General features: G+C 43.6%; 1 protein-coding gene across 1 annotated transcript in view; it reads right to left on the minus strand.

The window, feature by feature from the left end:
• Window positions 1-12825: 12825 nt before the first annotated feature.
• LOC119270515 (protein IRON-RELATED TRANSCRIPTION FACTOR 2-like) overlaps window positions 12826-19856 on the minus strand; it is a 21706-nt gene continuing 14675 nt past the window's right edge. The window contains exons 3-4 of the mRNA XM_037552518.1: window positions 14398-14718; window positions 12826-13331 (exon numbers count right to left, since the gene is read on the minus strand). Of these exons, the coding sequence (XP_037408415.1) occupies window positions 13236-13331; window positions 14398-14718 (417 nt within the window). The 3' untranslated portion in view covers window positions 12826-13235. The remainder of the gene's footprint in view (window positions 13332-14397; window positions 14719-19856) is intronic.

Consider the following 19856-nt stretch of genomic DNA (forward strand, 5'->3'; position numbering starts at 1 on the left):
CTGCCCAGAATTGCATGATACACACTCTAAAAATCCACGACTTCAAACGTCAACTTTTCTTTGCGGTAATTTTTGGCATCACCAAAAACCATGTCGAGTGCAATCTGACCGAGGGACGCGGCCTTCTTGCCTGGGATGACCCCATGGAAACTCATATGGCTTTCACTGAGTCTGGACATCGGAATGCCCATTCCTTTCAACGTTTCTGTGTACAGAATGTTCAGGCCACTGCCACCGTCCATCAGGACCTTTGTTAGTCGAGTGCCTTCGACCACCGGGTCGACCACCAGCGCTTGCCTCCCAGGGGTGGCGATGTGCGCTGGGTGATCAGACTGGTTGAACGTAATGGCAGTCTGCGACCATTTCAAGTAATTGGGTGTCGCCGGAGCGACCATGTTCACTTCTCTATTGATGACTTTCAATCGACTCTTGTTTTCAACATCAGCAAAAATCATCAGAGTGGAATTCACGTGAGGATAACCATCATCATCTTCCCCTTCACTCTCAGCCTTGTCTGCCTCCTTCTCCCTTTCCTTGGGTTGTTTCTCTCGGAATTGCTGGATCAGGAGCCGACACTGTCGAGTGGTATGCTTCGGGTAAATGAAATTACCTTCTTCGTCTTTTTTTGGTGTGGATATGGCACGGCAGATCCAACACGTCATTTCCATCTTGATCTTTTACTTTCTTGGGGTTCCACGGCCCTTTGGGCTTCCCCTTGAACTTTCCTTGAACCACAGCCAAGGCCTCACCCGGAGCAGCTGGTTCGGCCTTGCGTTTTTGTTTCCGACTGGAGTTTCCTCCTCCAGCTTCGTGGGCGACTGCTTTGTGCTTGCCACTCCGCAGTCGCTCCTCCTCTTCACCATTGGCATACTTGGTGGCGATTTCCATCATCCGAGTCAAAGTCATGTTTCCTGTCCGACCGAATTTCAGATTCAACTCCCGGCACCTGACGCCTTCCTTGAAAGCACAAATTGCCTGATGATCAGACACATCTTCCACCATGTGGTGCAGGGTGATCCACCTCTGGATATAATCTCTCAAAGTTTCATTCGGTTTCTGGACGCAACACTGTAATTCTGTCAAACCTGCTGGCCGCTTGCAAGTACCCTCAAACATTCTGACAAACACTCGGGCGAGATCTTCCCAAGTATAGATGCTGCCAGGCGTCAACTGATTCAGCCACGCCCTAGCCGAGCCCTCCAACATCAGAGGGAGGTGTTTCATGGCCACCTCATCATTGCCGCCACCAATCTGGACAGCCACTCGGTAGTCTTCGAGCCAGGTGTCACGCTTGGACTCTCCGGTGAACTTACTGACTCCAGTCGCCAACCTGAAGTTGGGGGGAATCACTGCAGCTCTGATAGCTCTGCTGAAGCACTCTGGGCCAGAGACATGCACCCTGTCGCTAGTTTGCGGGCCTCTGTCATGGCCATCTCGGTGAGCTCTGTTTCTGTCGACCAAGCCTTGTACGAGAATAGATCTCGCATCAAAGCCTGGCTCCCTGGGGTCGACAGGAATACCTCTTCCGACGCTGTTAGGGCGCCTGTCTTCATGTGGCCGCGACACGTACGACCCACTCCTTGGAGGAGGCGTGGGCACTCGACGGCGACCATCGCGATCGGCTCGACGATCATACTGCTCCTGGTTTTTGTACTGATCACGCCGCTCTCCACGTCCCTCACGCCTCGGGGGCGATCTCGGGCTATGGGCCGACTGGACCGTATCTGCGACCACAGATCGGCTATGGATCCTATCTCAAGACTGAGACACGGCCGTATTCTGCTCTCCTGCTGCCCGGAGCAAGGCCCTGATCTGCGCCATACCTCGGCCAGCTTCTGACTGGGAAGGTTGAATTGACTCTGCTATTCGAGTCGCAGCTTCTAGGTTTTGGATTGGTGTCCGGTATACCTGAGCCGGAGGTGGAAAAAGTTGGCGTCGGCTGGACTCAGGAGCACGTTGACGAGCACGATCATCGAGTGCGCGCTGTAGGTTCTCCAGCCGAGTGCGCTCAGCTAGATTAGCCAAGCGAGCCTGTTCCAAGGCCTGGGCCTCGGGCGTTTCTCCAACTATAGGTGTATGCAAGGCATCCATGTTTCGGCGACGAATTTCTTCTCTCTGCTGCGAGGAGAGAGGCTCGGGGCGGTACTCCTCGTGAACGCGTGACAGATCGCCGTTCCCATCACCTCCGTCTTCACGATCGAAGCCAGGAGGACCGCATGGTCCATTGACCATCAGGACTTCTGCTACCGAGTCATTGCTGCCGCACTCAGATGCAGTCTCTACGGAGCCAGTCGACAGATCGAACAGGCCGTAGAGAGACTCGTCGGGCTCGAGCGCCTCGACTTGAGGGGTGGCCGACAGGCGGGCCACCGCATGCTTCACCCACCATTGAACCCTCGACCGGCTGGTGCGCTTGTTCCGGCGGGTCGCGGGGAGGGGGAAAGCCGTAGGAGTCGACTGGTACTGGGTCGACGGTTGCCGCAGGAGGAGGCCGCGGACGCACACGTGAAAGTGCGTCGCCCCGCGGGCGGGGAGTGCATCGACATCGAGTGGTGCCTCCTGAAGCCAAGCGGAGTCGTCGGCGACAAACACGAGCGCGCCGAGACGGATCTCGCGGGCCTCAGCCAAACCTCCGCCTGGAACCATGATGATGGGGATCGGAAAAATTGCAACTTCTCCAATAAGTCGCTAAGACACCAGCCCCATGGTGGGCGCCAACTGTCGTGGATCTAAGACTGACAGTAGAATGAGGGGTAGGTATGAGGAGGCAAGATCCTAGCTATGGAGTAGTTGTACACACGAGTTTTACGAGTTCAGGCCCTTCTCGGAAGAAGTAACAGCCCTACGTCTCGGTGCACTGAGGCGATCGACTGGATTATATGTGTGTGTGTGTGTGTGTGTTTACAAAAGTGCGAACCCTTGTCCCAGAGGAGGGAGGTGACTTATATAGAGTGCGCCAGGACCCCAGCTCCCCTCCGTTACACAGAGTTCAATGCTCATAAAGGAAAGGCATTACAGGTAACGTCTACAGTAAATGTCATAAATGCTCATAATGCCATGGTTTAAGTCTTAACCGTTGCAGAGTGGAGGGTTCCTCATCTTCTGGTGGTCGAGTGTCTTCAAGGTGGTCGAGTGAGGGCATCTCCACGGTCGAGTGGATGATGATTTCTCTTCGACTGCTTCTGATTCTTTGTAAAGATGTCCTTGGGGAGGGTATGCTGGACAGGTCCATGACCCTACCCTAGGTACATAGCTTTATCAGCGATGGCCAGCAATGAGGGTCTCTCGTTGGCCCTCGATCTCAACTTACAGAACGTCCAGATCAGCACGGACTGTATGGCTACTGTCAAGCACATTGGAGAGCCTTTTGTAGGTCCAAGTAAAGTTATTGTGGAGGAGATCATGATGAAGCTTAAGATGTTCCCAGAATCTGAAGTCATCCACGAGAGACGTGATCATAATTTTGAAGCGCACATGCTTGCGAAAGCTGCTACTACTTTAGGCCCGGGACGCCATCTTTGGCTAACGGGAACCCCAAACATAATTTGTATTCCCATGACTGTTGAGTTTTAATATAGCAGCTTTCAGCCCTAAAAAAAAGGAGCTCCCAAAAGAACCAAGACAATCGCATCCGCTCATCCCGACCTTACTTCTCTTATTTGGCCATCACTATCCTCTCATGAAGGCCTAGGTGTGCCGCCGCCGCCGCCGTTGTCATCCCCTGGAACCTCGGTACGCAGCCCTTGGCGTCATCGTCTCCACATATCCCCGCACCCCGCTCCTTCCCAATCCCCTTCCTCTCGCAACCTTGAGCGAACCCTAGCCTAGGTCAGCCGTTGCTGCCACATCCTTTCCCTTTGGTTCGCAGATCCTCCTGGTGCCGTCGCACTGAACTAAATAAAGCTGACATTGATTCTGCAGCTGCTTCCATTGTAAGAATAATGGACACTCATCTTTGCATAAATTTTATATAGTTAAGTTTGCAATGTCCATAATCAAGTGCGACCACATGGCTTACCAGATAGTATTTGTAGTGTCTTGGACAGTTATTTATTCCAAAATATATATCTATATTGATCTGAACATAAAGGTCATGGTCGCATTTTGGTTATGTATATGAAGTACTTCCACTTATCTTTTTTCCTATACAAATATATAGGGCACAAGCATTGGGAGTATAAAATGCACCAACGGTACTGATAGCATTGCTGCTTTCCGCATGCAATTGATTCATCCATCTGCTGCTTAGTCGCATCACATACTCCGTCCTTTAATTGTATTGCCAATGTCATTTACATATATGTAACTCACAGAAAATAGGACTTTGTAAGGATGTCACACTATTTGTCAAGATTAGTATAGTGATCAGTTTCATGGAGTGCCATTTGTTTTCACTTTCCCTGTATGATCATCTTTTGGCACATTGATGGTCATGAGATGCTTATGTTGTAGATTTATGATTCAATTTATGAGATGCTAGAAAAAACTTTGTAGACATGGAACTAAGGGAATGGTCAATATGACCTGGAAAATATAAAGATGATAGTTTACATGAAATGATAAATATTGGCGTATTTTCAGAAGTTATTTCACTGAAAATAGGAAATCAATTCTTCCATGTCTATCTACTCCTATCATTCTATTGAAAAAATAGACGGGCGCAGTAACGCGCGCCAATCGTGATCTAGTTATCACTATCACAAGATGGTATTTAATGTCTTCGAGCATCGTCCCTGGCTACCAGCTACCAACTACCAAGCCGAGAAAGGAAGAATGTCAACCAACTCATTTGCAGTGGCACGAATCCACACGGTTAGCATGACGTGTAGGCCAATCTATCAGCTCCTCCACCGTCTCAGTTTCAAGGTCGACAACATACACGCGCAAACTACTGCCCTGGGCAATCATCGTCCCGTACTTTTCTCCTAACATGTGCAAGCTTGATATGCTTTGAGTAAGCTTCTTGCCTGGTTCATCTAACTTGATACTCCGAGTGCAGAGGCAATTTGTAGTCTCGTCCAAAATTTCCCAGATCACTACCTGGGGCCCTTCCCTGTCGACATAGATTAGCGAAAGTGTCCCACCGGTGGAGAGGGTAAGGCACGGGCGACATCTCATGTCGTCCATCTCAAAGGGGATCCTTGTCAAGGTGACGTGGCCCGTCTTAGCTTCCATACCAACAATGCATAAGTCTAGCATCATCCCATCGTAAAAGAGCCAGTGTGCCGTGCCGCGGCACACGACGGCAGGGCCATGATAAACCGCGCGCGGTATAGTTGCTGGTACCGAAGCACCTGGTCGCCGTGCTCCAGCTCCCATTGTCGGATGAGAACGTGTAGAGATTGTAGTCCAGGTCGATGATTACCACTTTGAAGGACGCATAGTTGCTCGGTGGTGGCTGCTCGTTGTGCGAGCAGCTATCCACACCACTCAAAATAGCGTACCCACTCCAGTCCATGTGGAGGGGGTCGACATGGCCGCACTTTAGAAGTGGGAGCACGTGGCACTCGCCGACAAGCAGATCGCACACCGCCAGGTGGACGATCCTCGTGTCATGAGAGGGAAGGCGCACAAGTAGGAGGCCGTGGCGCGAGACAAGCGGCTCAGCATGATCTAACTTCTGGCCGGCGGGCTGCATGATGGTGGTAAGGGCACGACAACCACGGCCCATCACCGACCGCGGCGCAGGGACGAAGCACGGCGCCCCCACCCCTTGTCCAGGGCGTTGCTCCCTCGTGAAGAAGCCGGTGATATATGGAGGCCGAAGTGCCCTCCGGCCAACATCACCGAAGGAAGGCGGCGTTGGCCACGAGGCGGTGCCACAGCTTGCACACCATGGCGCACCGAAAGAGCGTCGTCATGTCGTCCTTGACACGGACGAGGATCTCGAGGAGCAAGTCATCAGGGAGCGGAGGCGAAACAGCCGCCCGTTCCATCGGTGCAGCTAGGACAGGGCTACGCCGGCCACAACAGCGCACATGTGTGCCCTAATATTTTTTGTATGATGGAGTCTGGCTTGGGTTGCTATGGAGTAGCGTACCGAAATAGACTTGGGAGGTTGTGGCCGGAGTCCGTCTACAACCCAAACTGCCCAAGGTCTCCAACTCCGAGTACTGTACGTATGCATGGCTGGAGTTTCCTTCAAGGAAAAAAATAGCGGCAAAATAGCGTCAGCCTCAAAATATGCTATTAACGTGCTATAACGCGTTATGGCGTGCTATTAGTAAGGCATTGTACTCTGATCTATTTAGCGAGGCAACTTGTAGCACGCTATAGCGCGCTATTTTTTTCCAGTGATTTTCTTTCTTTGAAATTCAAGAAACTCCAATAGCTTTTCTGGAGTATTTTCGTTTTCCTCTTCTTTTTATTTTCTGCTATTTTTACAATATCTCGATTGCCACCACCTCATCACCAAAATCATTCCTTACAATGAGAAGTGGGACTGAATTCGGGACCAAGAATGTCCGGTAGAGACCAAACTCCTTTCCACCCTGTGTTTTGCTAGCAGAAAGAAGAGAACGCTTCTTTCCTAGATGCGACATAGACACGGCTAACAGTCAGTCTGAAATGGGTGTAAATTTTGTGCGGCCACCGGAATCTTTGGCCTTGCCTTGTTCATATTCAAGGCACCCAAATATATTTGAAGTAGCCTCTCCACGTCTCTTCTCTTGGCAATATCTGTGCTAGTATTACTCTTAGGCTCTAGGTCTCCGCCTTGGACGAGGCGATGCTCACGAGTATTTGTTGACCAAGGATATTTACATCTACTGTTAGAGATACGGTAGGCAAATCAACACGACGAAGAACGAAAACTAGAAGGAGACACGTACAAGATTTAACATAGAAAACCCCTCAAACATAAAGGGAAAAAAAACCACGGGTGCCAGCCAACAAAGTTATCCTTTCTCCTTATACTAGAGTTTGGATCACAACATAACATCTACTAACAAGATGACCCATTTTGAAGCCTCTTAACAAGATGGAAGAAAGGAGGAATAAAGTATGTTATATGTCGTGGTTGATTTGTTCATTTCAAGTCCTATTCAGGGGACCATGTATTGGCATGTCAGAGAGGCCCATGTAGAATCAATCAACGGTACGGTGTTAATCTATGATACAATTGTCCGATTAGTTAACACTGGATTGAGACACATACTATGGCATGTGATTGCCGAGTTAGAGCCAAATTGATTGCTGAATTCTCGTGATACGTGGCTTTCAGGAATGGTGGATGTGATACTTCTAGAAATACATATGCTACATTTGGATTCAGAATTCCAATGCTTATATGGTTGAATACAGCTGTCCAACTTCAATGAGTTCTAATTAAATGTTGCAAGCTCTGCCGACTCGAGCAGTCAAATTTACAATGATCAGGATCGGGAAACTGCATAAAACCTTTCACCACAGAGGCACAGCTGATTGTCAAAAAAAAAACCTTTCACCACAGATACTCTGTCGTGAGAATTTACAATATTTCGCACTACTTATTTTACGAATAAGTACATGAAGGACTTGCTCAAGAGCAACTGGATGTGGTGGAGTGCTACAACGTTTGAACTCTTCATCGGTATAGTCAGCAAATCCGTTGGTACCATAAGCAGCGCACTTCTTTTTTGACAGCAACCATAAGCAGCACACTTGCCTTGCTTGACGAGCTACTCATTCCAGGCATCAACACGTTCAGCGGTCGCCTTCAACAGCTCGTACCGGGCCCTCTCCCAGATCCGGTACCAGGTACCGGCGGTCGTACTCCTTCATCCACTACTTGACTCGCGCCTTCATGGCGGCCTCCATCCTTGCCATCTGCACATCGTTGTTTGTCGCCTCCTTCCTCACGGCCTTTTTTGTAGAACTGCACTCACATGGTTGCTCACGAGCACCATGTTCCATGTGCACTCTGATCATCGGCCACTTCTGCTGGACACGGAGTATTATGATGGATCTCAGTTCAGGAAATCGTTCTAAAAAAAGTTTGAGGCCCGCTGGTTACATGAAGAAATAGTGAACAAAATCATTAATATGGCGTGGGAAAAAACGAAGTTAGCTCGTCTCGGACCATCCTTGGCCGATAGGACGAAAGTTGTACATGCAGATTTACACCAATGCAGATGTGGTTTTCTGTAGCTCGAGCTACACGGTACCCCTTATCTTTGCCATCCATTTCTGCATCGCGATCCGTGCAGATGCATTTGTCTTTTTTTGTTTTTCTCAAACGACACAACATATAAACTTCAAATTTTTGCAGAACAACAATACATTCTAACTACAATGTGGGAAAAAACTTTCAGATTTTTCATGCATTTTAAATACTTAAAACAATATTTTTAGTCAAACAAAATCTCATTTTGTATATTTATATCAGACGAAAAAATCTGAAAGGTTTTTCACACATTGATGTTCTAATGCTTGTTCGATCTGCAAAGTTTGAAGTTCATACGTTGTTTCATTTGAGAGAAACAAAAAAGAGAAATCTTGTTGTTGTAAGTTAGTTGGAGAGTACGGATCTCAAAGCAAGGCTGAAGGGTTGAGGATAAGAGGTTCCATGTAGCCTGAGCTACAAGGGAACTTTGTGTGCATGAATTGCCGGGCAGAAGGAAATTCTTCTTCTGTTGGAGAATATTATTGAGCAAGAGAGACCTTCTGGCTTCAAAGAGGCAAGGTGGAATGGTTGTTACATGGCGATAGAAACACGAAGTTTTTCCACAATGCTGCCACGGCAAGAAAGAAACTAAATTGTATGAAGAAGTTCCGTGATGACACGGGAGTGTGGCATCAAGGTACAGCTGAAATTAATGACCATATTATGCAGTAATTTTCCGGTTTATTCACAGCTGAAGTTGATGATCTGATCCGAATGTCTTGGCATCAATTAAAAATGTAGTAACATGTGACATGAATAATGCTTTTCTAGCTCCTTATTCGACCAAAGAGGTCAAGAAGGTGTTGTTTGATATTGGCGATTTGAAGGCCCCAGAACTGGATGGCTTGCACACGATATTTTATAAGAGATTTTGGCCCATCTTGGAGAAGATCTTGTTGATGGCGTATTGAAGGCCGTCAATTCAGGTACAATCCCACCAGGGTGGAATGACACTACTATAGTTTTGATTCCAAAAATAAATTGTCCGGAGAAAGTGACTCGGTTCCGGCCTATCAGTGTATGCACTGTTGTTTATAAGGTAATCTCAAAGATGCTAGTAGCAAGGTTAAATGTTTTTTTACTAGACATTATTAGCCCACCACAGAGTGCTTTTGTTCCTAGGCATCCGATCACAGACAATGTCTTGGTAGCTTATGGTTGGTGCGCGGTGAAGTTGGACATGCATAAGGCACATGACCAGGTTGAATGGCTGTTTCTGGATGGTATTCTACTGAAATTGGGATTTAATGAATAGTGGGTTAAGCTGGCGATGCAATGTGTTAGTACAGTGTCATATCGTGTATGTTTTAACTCAAGAGGAACATAAACATTTAAACCTTCTAGAGGCTTGAGACAATGCGATCCATTCTCGCCTTATTTGTTTCTGTTATGTACTTAAGGATTGACTGCTTTGATGAATAAAGCTAAGGAAGAAGGGAAGTTTGAGGGTGTGAAAGTGTGTAGGGAAGCACAAGCAATCACTAATCTATTGTTTCCAGATGATTCATTATTCCCAATGAAGGCCAATGTTGAGAATGCCGAGTGTCTAAAAGAAATCCTTGCATCATATTGTGCCGCTTCGGGACAGAAGGTTAGTATGGAAAAGTCCAGTGTGTTTTTGGCCCTAATACTAGAGCTGAGACGAAGGAACAAATTTGAGTAGTTTTAATATAATTACCTAGGCACTATCGGATTCTTATCTAGGCTTACCATCCACTATCGGTTTTAGATAGGACAGATTGTTTCCAGTTTTTGGTGGATCGAGTTATGAAAAGAATTATGGGATGAAAGGAAAGGCAACTTTCAACATGAGGAAAGGAAGTGATATTCGAATCAATTGTACATGCTATACCATATTATGCAATGTCAGTTTTCAAAATTCCAAAAAAAATATGTAAAGAATTACATACGCGATGTCACATTTTTGGTGGGGTGACGGTGACAATTAGAGGAGAATGCACTGGTTTGCATGGTAGAAATTGTGTGCGCCAAAGAAAGAAGGTACAATGGGATTTCGAGATATTCATTGTTTCAATGTAGCCCTGCTTGGGAAACAGGCTTGGAGATTAATTGATAATCCATATTCCCTTTGTGCCCGTGTTTTCAAAGCCAAATATTATCCAGATTGTGATATTTTGAATGCAACTCTGAAAAAGAGATCCTCGTTCACATGGCAAAGTACTATGTCAGGGGTGCAGACACTAAAAATAGGTCATATATGGAGGATCGGTGATGGTAGTCAGATCAATGTTTGGGATGATGAATGGATCCCTAACTCATCTACCAGAAAAGTGATTACGTCTCGTGGAGGCAATTTACTATCAAAAGTAAGTAATTTCATTGACCCTGTTATGGGTCGTTGGGATGAAGAGTTGGTTTCTCAAACATTCTGGGAAGTTGATGTGGTGCGGATCCTTGCGATTCTGTTACCTGAATTTGAAATGTCAGACTTTGTAGCATGGAACTTGTGCAAAAAACAGGATATTCTCAATGAGATCGGCATACTTTGTGGAGTGGCACAACCAATATGGACTTCAAATATCGGGAGAAAATACAGTCGGACCCTAACGGAATTCACTAATATGGGAGACGATCTGGAGCTTAAGCTGTCCTGCCAAGGTTAAAATATTCCTCTGGCGAACTTTGTTAGGATCGCTACCATGTCCGGTGACTTTGGCTAACGAACATATATATAGAAGTCAGTAGGCAATGCCCTACATGCGGTATAGGAGCCGAGGATACCGAGCACCTGTTATTCACTTCTGCAAAATCTAAAGAGGTATGATAGTTACTGGGTTTGGACTTTGTTATTGATAAAGCATGCAATGTGGATCGTGTGAGAGAATATGTGCTAGAATATTTGTTGCTACAACCAGGTAAAGAATGTGTGGTCCTCGGTTTGGGAAAATCAACGGAATCAATTGCTATTGGTTCCTGGTATTTATGGTGGGAGAGGAGAAAGTCAGTGCATAATGAAAAGTTCCAGGAACCCAAGTTCATAGCAATGGCAATCAGAGCTTTGGTTGCTAACCATACTATGACAAGTGATGCAAAGACGACGATCAAGCGACATGGATGGGAAAGACCAATGAGCAACTATGTGAAGCTAAACAAGGATGGGAGTTTCGACCCACACTTACTTAATGGCTCATATGGCGCTTTCACCAGAGACTCGAATGGCAGATTCGTCACGGCAGGAAACAGGGAAATTGATTGGTGCGGAGATGAGCTTATGGCCGATGCACTAACCTTATGGTTTGGTCTCAATTTGGAAAATACAATCAGGTGTAACCGCATAGAGGTTCACTCCGACAACATCCGGGTGATAGAGAGAATGTAGAATGGATGTCGCTCTTTCAATGTATCGCTGGTAATTTTTGATGATATATATCACCTTGCCTGTGATTTCCCGCATATTATTTTTGAGCATGCTTCTAGAGAGACTAATTGTGGTACCCATGATTTAGCCAAACTAGCTACAAGTAAGGTGTTTGCGGGGTGGATGAAAGTTCCATCCGTAGAGATTGTTGATACTCTTGTAAAAGATAATATGATGACCGCCTTGCCATAAAGAGTACTTTGATGTCTAAAAAGCATAAGTGAAGCTGCAAAAGCATGACTTACGACTATAGAGGTTCAAGCCCCCTCCCCCCCAAGGAGTTATATGATGCATTTTTTATATGAGGTAATTTATATATATGATGCGGTTCAGCAGTCTGCAACGTCTTATTTTCTTATTTATTACTCCCTCTTTTTGAAAATACTTGTCGGAGAAATAGATGTATCTAGACATATCCATTTTTATTCATTTGTCTGACATTTACTTTGGGACTGAGGGAGTACAAGAAAAGGAAGGTCTGAATTTTTTTAAAGATCTTTTGCTACATATGGACTACTAAATCATCTGCGAAAAACTCAGTTCAACGATAGGCCGTATACATGGTTGCCTTCTCACCCGGCCCACCTCATTTGCAGTCCACTGGCCTTTGATTCCAATGAGCTGGACCATGCACCACCACGGCAGTCGTTTCCCTCCAAAAATGCCAAAGTAGGAATACATCAGGATACCACAACTGGCATCTAATGTTTCTGAACAAAAGCTGGCATATATCTAAGACAAGCGATACGAATATATTTTGGAGACATGCACCAACGCATGAGCACACGCACACCACAAGATGAGCACACCATGACGACACAAAATGATATAACACATCAAAAATTGATTGTCAAATTTAATTACCAGTACTTCCTCCGTCCAGGTGTATACGGCATCTAATGAAAAATTAGTAATCAAAATATATAAGTCACCATGCATAGAATGATCTTCTCAATCTCATTCCCTGTGATAATTATTTTTTATTTTTCATGCTGCTAATTTTGTTGGATGACGCATTAAATAAGGATTTGCATGTTTCTCTTTACGAATTAATGACCTGAAAAACCAACGTAGTGGTTGACTCCTCTCAATTTTTCAAAAGGTTAAAATACAAGTCGTTGTCCGAAACAAGAAGAGTCACTGACGGGCCGTATGGTGAATGGTCCTCGCTGAAAACAAGTGATTGATTATTTCTGCATGCTTGGAGTCTCAATAGTTTATATATGTAGAAACACGATGTGTTGAGGCAAATTAATCATCCTTATTACTCTAGACCATATATGAACATTACGCGACATGGTAGTACCATAATATATTTATTTATTTGTATGAATTACATGGACATGGCGTGTTTCTTATCAGAATGCACGCCACTGCTTTGCGGCCAGCTCCAAATTTATTTTCTCCGTCCTATCACGCATACTAATTATACTCAACTTGCATATGCATACAAGCTAGGGTACATCAAGAGGAAAATGTAGGGCCGGAATGTATATACAATAGTAGTTATATGGAACACACTGTTTTATACTATCATGCATGCATCGGTCCTACTATTGATCCTTGATTATTTGTGACTCTCTCCATCCCAAAATAAGTTAGTAGAAAGTTGAGACACTTATTTTGAGACGGAGGGAGTATATAGGTATGGCATGTATTTTGATTCATGGTACTTAAATATGATCGCATCCACCATTATTATGCTGTCTTCTACTAGTAATGTGGATGTAGTCCCGCCTTTTGCTTCACGGCGTTCTCCAGTTCGTCACAAAATGCTGAGCACTCTTTGCTCATTGTTCGTTGGGTTCTCTGTTTCAGCAAAGATGATAGAATTGTAAGTATTTTTGTGTAAAGTTTCCATTCCGACGAATGAAAGTTGGATCATAAGACACAGTTGCACACATCTAGTCAACATTAGAATTTTTTGACACATCCATAGAACTATTGTGTTACTTAGTATGTATGATAATTTTTGACAGTGTTGCAGGAAAATTGATCACCAATGAGTGTTGACACATTGATGTCAGAACCCTCCAAAACCCGGAAGATGGAACCCGAAAAACTAGAATGACGAGGGTTTCATGAAATACATGCTACATATGGCTAGAGGGCACATGTAACCTTATTTATCCTCCAACCCCAATACTATAACCGAGAAACATTTTGCAGTAGCAGAAACTTGTCGTGATCTGCTTGACACTTATAGTACATTATACAGATGCCTTGCATCAGAACCTTAATTACGTGTTATCGTTCAAGGTAAGCAAAGTGCACCATTCACATTTTTATTGTACTATGCTACCCTTTTTTATTGAGGGTCGTGTGGGGTGCGGGGATCGTTCAAGGTAAGCAAAGTGCACCATTCACCTTTTTATTGTACTATATGCTACCCTTTTTTATTGAGGGTCGTGTGGGGTGCGGGGATCGAACCAAATTCATTTAAATGCACAATAAACTAATTAACTTTCATTTGACAATATTGATAAGTCATTTACCTTGATAGGGTGAATAAATATTGCATGAGTTATATGGTGGATAACCCAGAGTAGGGGCTGAAAAAATGTCCACAAATTCGTATATACCCTTTAGCTAAATCCACCTCAATCAACGTCTCAGAAAAAAAGTGCTTTATTGAGTTTAGTTCATCAAGTATATTACTCCCTCCGTCCCAAAAGAAGTAACTCAACTTCGTACTAACTTTAGCACGTTAGTGACTCAACTTTGTACTAACTTTAGTACGTTAGTACAAAGTTGAATCACCTATTTTGGGACGGAGGGAGTACTATATAATACTGGAACGTCAATGGTTAAGATCAAATCATAAGCATCTATGACACGACACCAACAGGAATATAAGTCAGATCCATGTGTGTACCTGAAGATGAAGGCTATAGAAGGTCCTGTTCTGAAAAGCGGAAGCGGACGAGCTGACGAGGCAGAGGCCTTGATTCTCCAGCACGTTGATGCATTTGGACATGGGCAGAGCGCCAGCCATGGTGTTCAGCAGGCTGACCTGGACCATGATTTCCCTGTCGTTGAGGCAGGTGGCGGAGACGATCGGAGCCGTGTCATCTCCCGGCCTGCAGCTGGCACGCGTCAGCTGTTCCTTCTTCTTCTCCAGGCCGTCTACCTCCTTCTGCAGCTCCGGGATGTACTTGATCACCCGCGACACAATGGTCGGATTGTTCAGCTTCCTCTGACACGCCAGCGAAAGCAAAATCAATCAGATGTTCAGTACAGAATCTCGCACATGTGCGTAGCGTAGGCGTAGCGCAGAGAAGATGAACAAGTTAGGTTTAGTTAAGAGATCTAATTACAGTGTGATGATCATCGTCAGGGAGGAGGGAGCGAAGGTTGGAATAATGCTCGTTGAGCTGCTTGCGGCTGTCGCGCTCGTACGCGCTGTGGCTCATCTTCCGGTGGGAACCCGGGCCGCCGGATGAGGTGGCGTTGTTGGCAGCCGGTGCCGCTGGGATGTCGTGGTCTAGGCCCGGCCACTGCGGGGACGGCGCTGGGTGGTGGTGGCCACCGGAGAAGATTTCCGCCTCCAGTGACGACATGCTGCTCGTGAACGGGTCGTTGAACATCTGGTGCTCCATTGCTCTCAGCTAGCTTCTGCTTGATCTCGTTCGTGTGGAGAGGTTGTGGAGATGATGGTGGATGAGGGAACCTAGCCTGCTTGATCTACGCTAGTTGAATTTTAACCAGATTGATCAGCATGAACAAATTTTCACGTACGGTTTGATCCACGAAGTCAGCTTGAGCAAGTTCCGGAGTGGCGACCTCCATTTTATATAGGGCGAGGGATTCGCAGTGTCCAGAGAACTGATTTGGCCCGGATGTCTAAAAGGCATACTCCAGAGAACATTATGAAAGTGAGGTAATAAAGGGGAGAAAAGCAATTCTATTGTGCACGCGATATCTCATGCATGGCTCAGCCATCCATTTACTTCACGATCATATCTATATGCTTGTATTCTTGTGAATCTTATTGTTTATTAGCACACTATGTGACATCTTGACGTTACCTTTTTGTCATGCAGTGACCGGGATTCCTGCAACCTCTCTCATCCATCCTCTCACTCCCAAGCAATAGTACACCCATTCATGATTTTCGTATGATTTTAAATTTTGAATCTTATTAACTCTGAACCACAAATCCAATTTATGATATGTTTGTTATGTTCCTTGCAATTAGGACACTGAAATAATATCACTTTCGAATATATTATGATAAGTTTTAAAATTTGAGTTCGAAAACATGATGGAACCATATCAAACATAGTGATGCATTGTAGTACGCGAAAAAACATAGGAAAGCTTGATGAGAATGAGTTTTTACTAAAAATTTGTAGTATTATGTTTGAAGCATGTTGAGACGTAATGAAACATTATGATATGTTGTCGATCACGATGAAGCACAGTGAAACAATATCTTTGTTTTTGTGGAACATAATAAAACTTAATATTATGTTTTAAATAAACATTTGTGCTTATCAGGTTTTACTAGGTTTTCACGCGTTCTAGAGTGTATCACTATGTTTCATAGAGTTCCACCATATGTTTCAAAATTCGATCTTGAAAATTAACAAACTATATTCAAGATTGATCTTCTTTCAAAGCTCTAGTTACATTGAACATAAATGAACAAAGAGACCGTAAATCCAACTTTATGTTCAATACACATCGGTCCTTTTAACTGGAAAACCTAAATCCATGCCTCACACTCCCAAGCAATAGTACACCCATTCATGATTTTCGTATGATTTTAAATTTTGAATCTTATTAACTTTTGAACCACAAATCCAATTTATGATATGTTTGCTATGTTCCTTGCAATTAGGACACTGGAACAATATCAATTTTGAATATATTATGATAAGTTTTAAAATTTGAGTTCAAAAACATGATGGAACTATATCAAACATAGTGATGCATTGTAGTACGCGAAAAACATAGGAAAGCTTGATGAGAATGAGTTTTTACTAAAAATTTGTAGTATTAATTATGTTTTAAGCATGTTGAGACACAATGAAACATTATGATATGTTGTCGATCACGATGAAGCACAGTGAAACAATATCTTTGTTTTTGTGGAACATAATAAAACTTAATACTATGTTTTCACTAAATATTTGTGATTATTAGGGTTTACTAGGTTTTCTTGTGTTCTAGAGTGTATCACTATGTTTCATAGAGTTCCACCATATGTTTAAAATTTTGATTTTGAAAATTAACAAACTACATTCAAGATTGATCTTCTTTCAAAGCCCTAGTTACATATTGAACATAAATGAACAAAGAGACTGTAAATCCAACTTTATGTTCAATACACATCGGTCCTTTTAACTGGAAAAACTCAATCCATGCCTCACACTCCCAAGCAATAGTACACCCATTCATGATTGTCGTATGATTTTAATTCAAATTCAGGCTCCATTTTGAGCATTGAATTCAAATGACATCCAAACGAATTGAATCATGTTGTTAATTGATTCAAATGAATTTCAAAAGTTTGAACTATGTTTTGACCAAATATTTTGCCAAGTTTGAATTATTTCAAATTTGAATTCAAACTAAGTTTGAAGCATAAATGAAGCTCATTTGAAATTCAAATATGAATCCTTCTGTACATTGATTTAAACATGAATTTAAAATTGACCAAACCCTTTTCTAGTCAAGTAAGGTCATTCAAGTTTGAATTACCATTCAAATTAAATGTGAAGTTCATTAACCTTAAGGCACAAGTGACACACCCAATTGAATTTAAACATGAATATTTGCGTACATTAATTCAAGTGTTTAATTCAAATCTATTTAAAGGTCATTCAAGTTTGAACTATTAGACTAAAATATGAACTTCCTGATCTTAGCTCATAAACAATGAATCTAGTTTTATGATTCCATTTGTCAATTGAATCTAGCAATGTAACCTTGCATCACATACCTTTATGTGATGTACTTATTTAATTGACACAATATGCATGTGGACCCTTATGTCACTGCGTTCTAAGTAACAACCTATGTTGTTTTCTAACTCTTTATGTGTTGTCACAATGCACTTAATCTCACAACACCATCTAGACTTATACCATACACTTCACATAGTTTTGTTGTCTATTTAATTTGTACTGTATGGTTGTTTATGTGAACTCTCTATATATGATAGATTGTTTGGATAGAGAAGAGCGGAAATTGAAGAACATTGTCAATACAAGGAGAGTGGAACCTTTGATCATATCACGTATTATTTTCTTGCATGTAGAACTTTACAAATAGGAATGCATAACTAAGCAAATATTTATTGTATGTTGTAGACAAGATACCTAGTAGCAAAGCCATGGGTTCTTTACCCTGTTCCTTGTAACGATCATGTAGAGATGCTTAGCTACTATATTATAAAGGGGTTGGAATCACACTAGATGAAAGGTTACAAAGTATATGGTTGACAACTTAATTAATTAAACATTTATGAAATTGGCATTGATTGGTCATCAAGTGTAAAGTTGATGGGGACTGCCACCTACTCCCTCCGTTCTAAAATAGATTACTCAACTTTGTATAAAGTTAGTACAAATTTGAGTCATCTATTTTGGAACAGAGGGAATAGGTATCAAAGGGATTGTATGTGTTCCAAGTTAAGTAGCTTCCAGGTGTAACCGTGTGTCAATACGGGCTCTGTCTTGAACAAGTAAGTTGCGGGAAACCTGACCCACAAATTAGCTAAGGTAGTTAGTTGTGAGGTTGTATGGGTTTGCCAGGTCATACAGGGTTGTTTAAACATGACTTCCAAGTATACATTAAGAAATGACGACATGTATCACCGAATAGTAGATGGTGTTCTCTTAAGCGCTTGAATGAGGATCAAGCCCGAGTTGCTATGGAAGAGGTACATGATGGTTTGTGCGGAACTCATTAGTCGGCTTACAAGATGAAGTGGATGCTACGACAAACCAGCTATTATTGGTCGACGATGATGACCAACTGTTTCAGGTACTTCAAAGGATGTGAAGCCTGCCTGAATTTTGGAGATAATCAGTTGGCTCCGGCTATTATGCTCAATCCTATCATAAAACCGTGACATTTTCGAGGTTGGGCACTCGACTTTGTCGGTATGATCCACACGGCTTCGGTAGTGGTATTTCTAAAAAGGGGGTATGTGTTTACTCTCATTTTCAAAAGTGCTCTTTCTAATAAGGGTATTTCTGGTATTATAAGGACCCGGGAGGAACAAGCTTGAGAAACACCAAAGGTATGGAAACTAGCGACAAGAGAAAAAGCTACCATGCACCAGTTAGTAAAGTTTGGATCCACCATGGCCCAATTGGTAATCATTGGTTGAATGGTCGGAGTGAATCAATCGGTAATTATAGTGTAAATCTACGAGGGACATGCCAAATTTCATTGGGTTCACTTGAGCAAAATGTTAATGAGTTGGCTCTGCCCCTGGTAATATGATTGAATCACGGTCTGAGTGAAGCTTCAGTCGAAATCCGATCCAAGTGACACCTCACTCGGGTAATGTGAATAGAAGCTAAAGATAGGCCTGTCAAATTATCCAGATGGCCTTAGATTGCGAAACCAGATGGGAGGCATACATCAGATATGATCAAGGCTGACTGAAGCTACGATTGGCATACTGTGGTCCTTCAGTACCAGTTGGCACGGACCAACGAAGACCAGGAAAGTGAGACGACATGTGTTCAGGTGACCAGGAAAGAAGCAACACATGTTCCACTACTAGGAAAAGGGCTATAGATAGGATTGATACTAATGACGCACCATGAAACCAGTGCACCACTACTATATACTAATGACGCACCGGTTGGTGATGCGCCATTAGTGTGGAAGACACTAATGGCGCACCAGAAACAGGGTGCGCCACTAGTATTAAATTATTATTTTTTCCATTTTTCCATACATACTAATGACGCATCAGGTCGAAGTGCGCCATTACTTGTTCTAAGTAGTAATGGCGCACTAAGCAGACAGTGCGCCATTACTGTAATTTTTTTTTTGCAAAACTACTAATGGCGCATCGTTTCACATTGCGCCATTACTAGTTTAAACTAGTAATGGCGCACTACTACCCGGTGCGCCATTAGTATATATTTTTTTTTACTTTTTTAAATTTCATGGGCACTTTTCGAGTTCATGAATATTTTTTCAAATTTGATGAATATTTTTAAATCCCGATCGCTATCCCCCTTCATCTCGATCTCGATCCCCCCCCCACTCCCGCACCCTCCCCCGCTAGCTCCACCGCCGACGACGATCCACCGCACCCTCCCCCGCTAGCTCCACCGCCGCCGACGACCCACCGCACCCTCCCTC

This window comes from Triticum dicoccoides, chromosome 3A (genome assembly GCF_002162155.2).
Source record: "Triticum dicoccoides isolate Atlit2015 ecotype Zavitan chromosome 3A, WEW_v2.0, whole genome shotgun sequence".
In the NCBI taxonomy this organism is placed as follows: Eukaryota; Viridiplantae; Streptophyta; class Magnoliopsida; order Poales; family Poaceae; genus Triticum; species Triticum dicoccoides.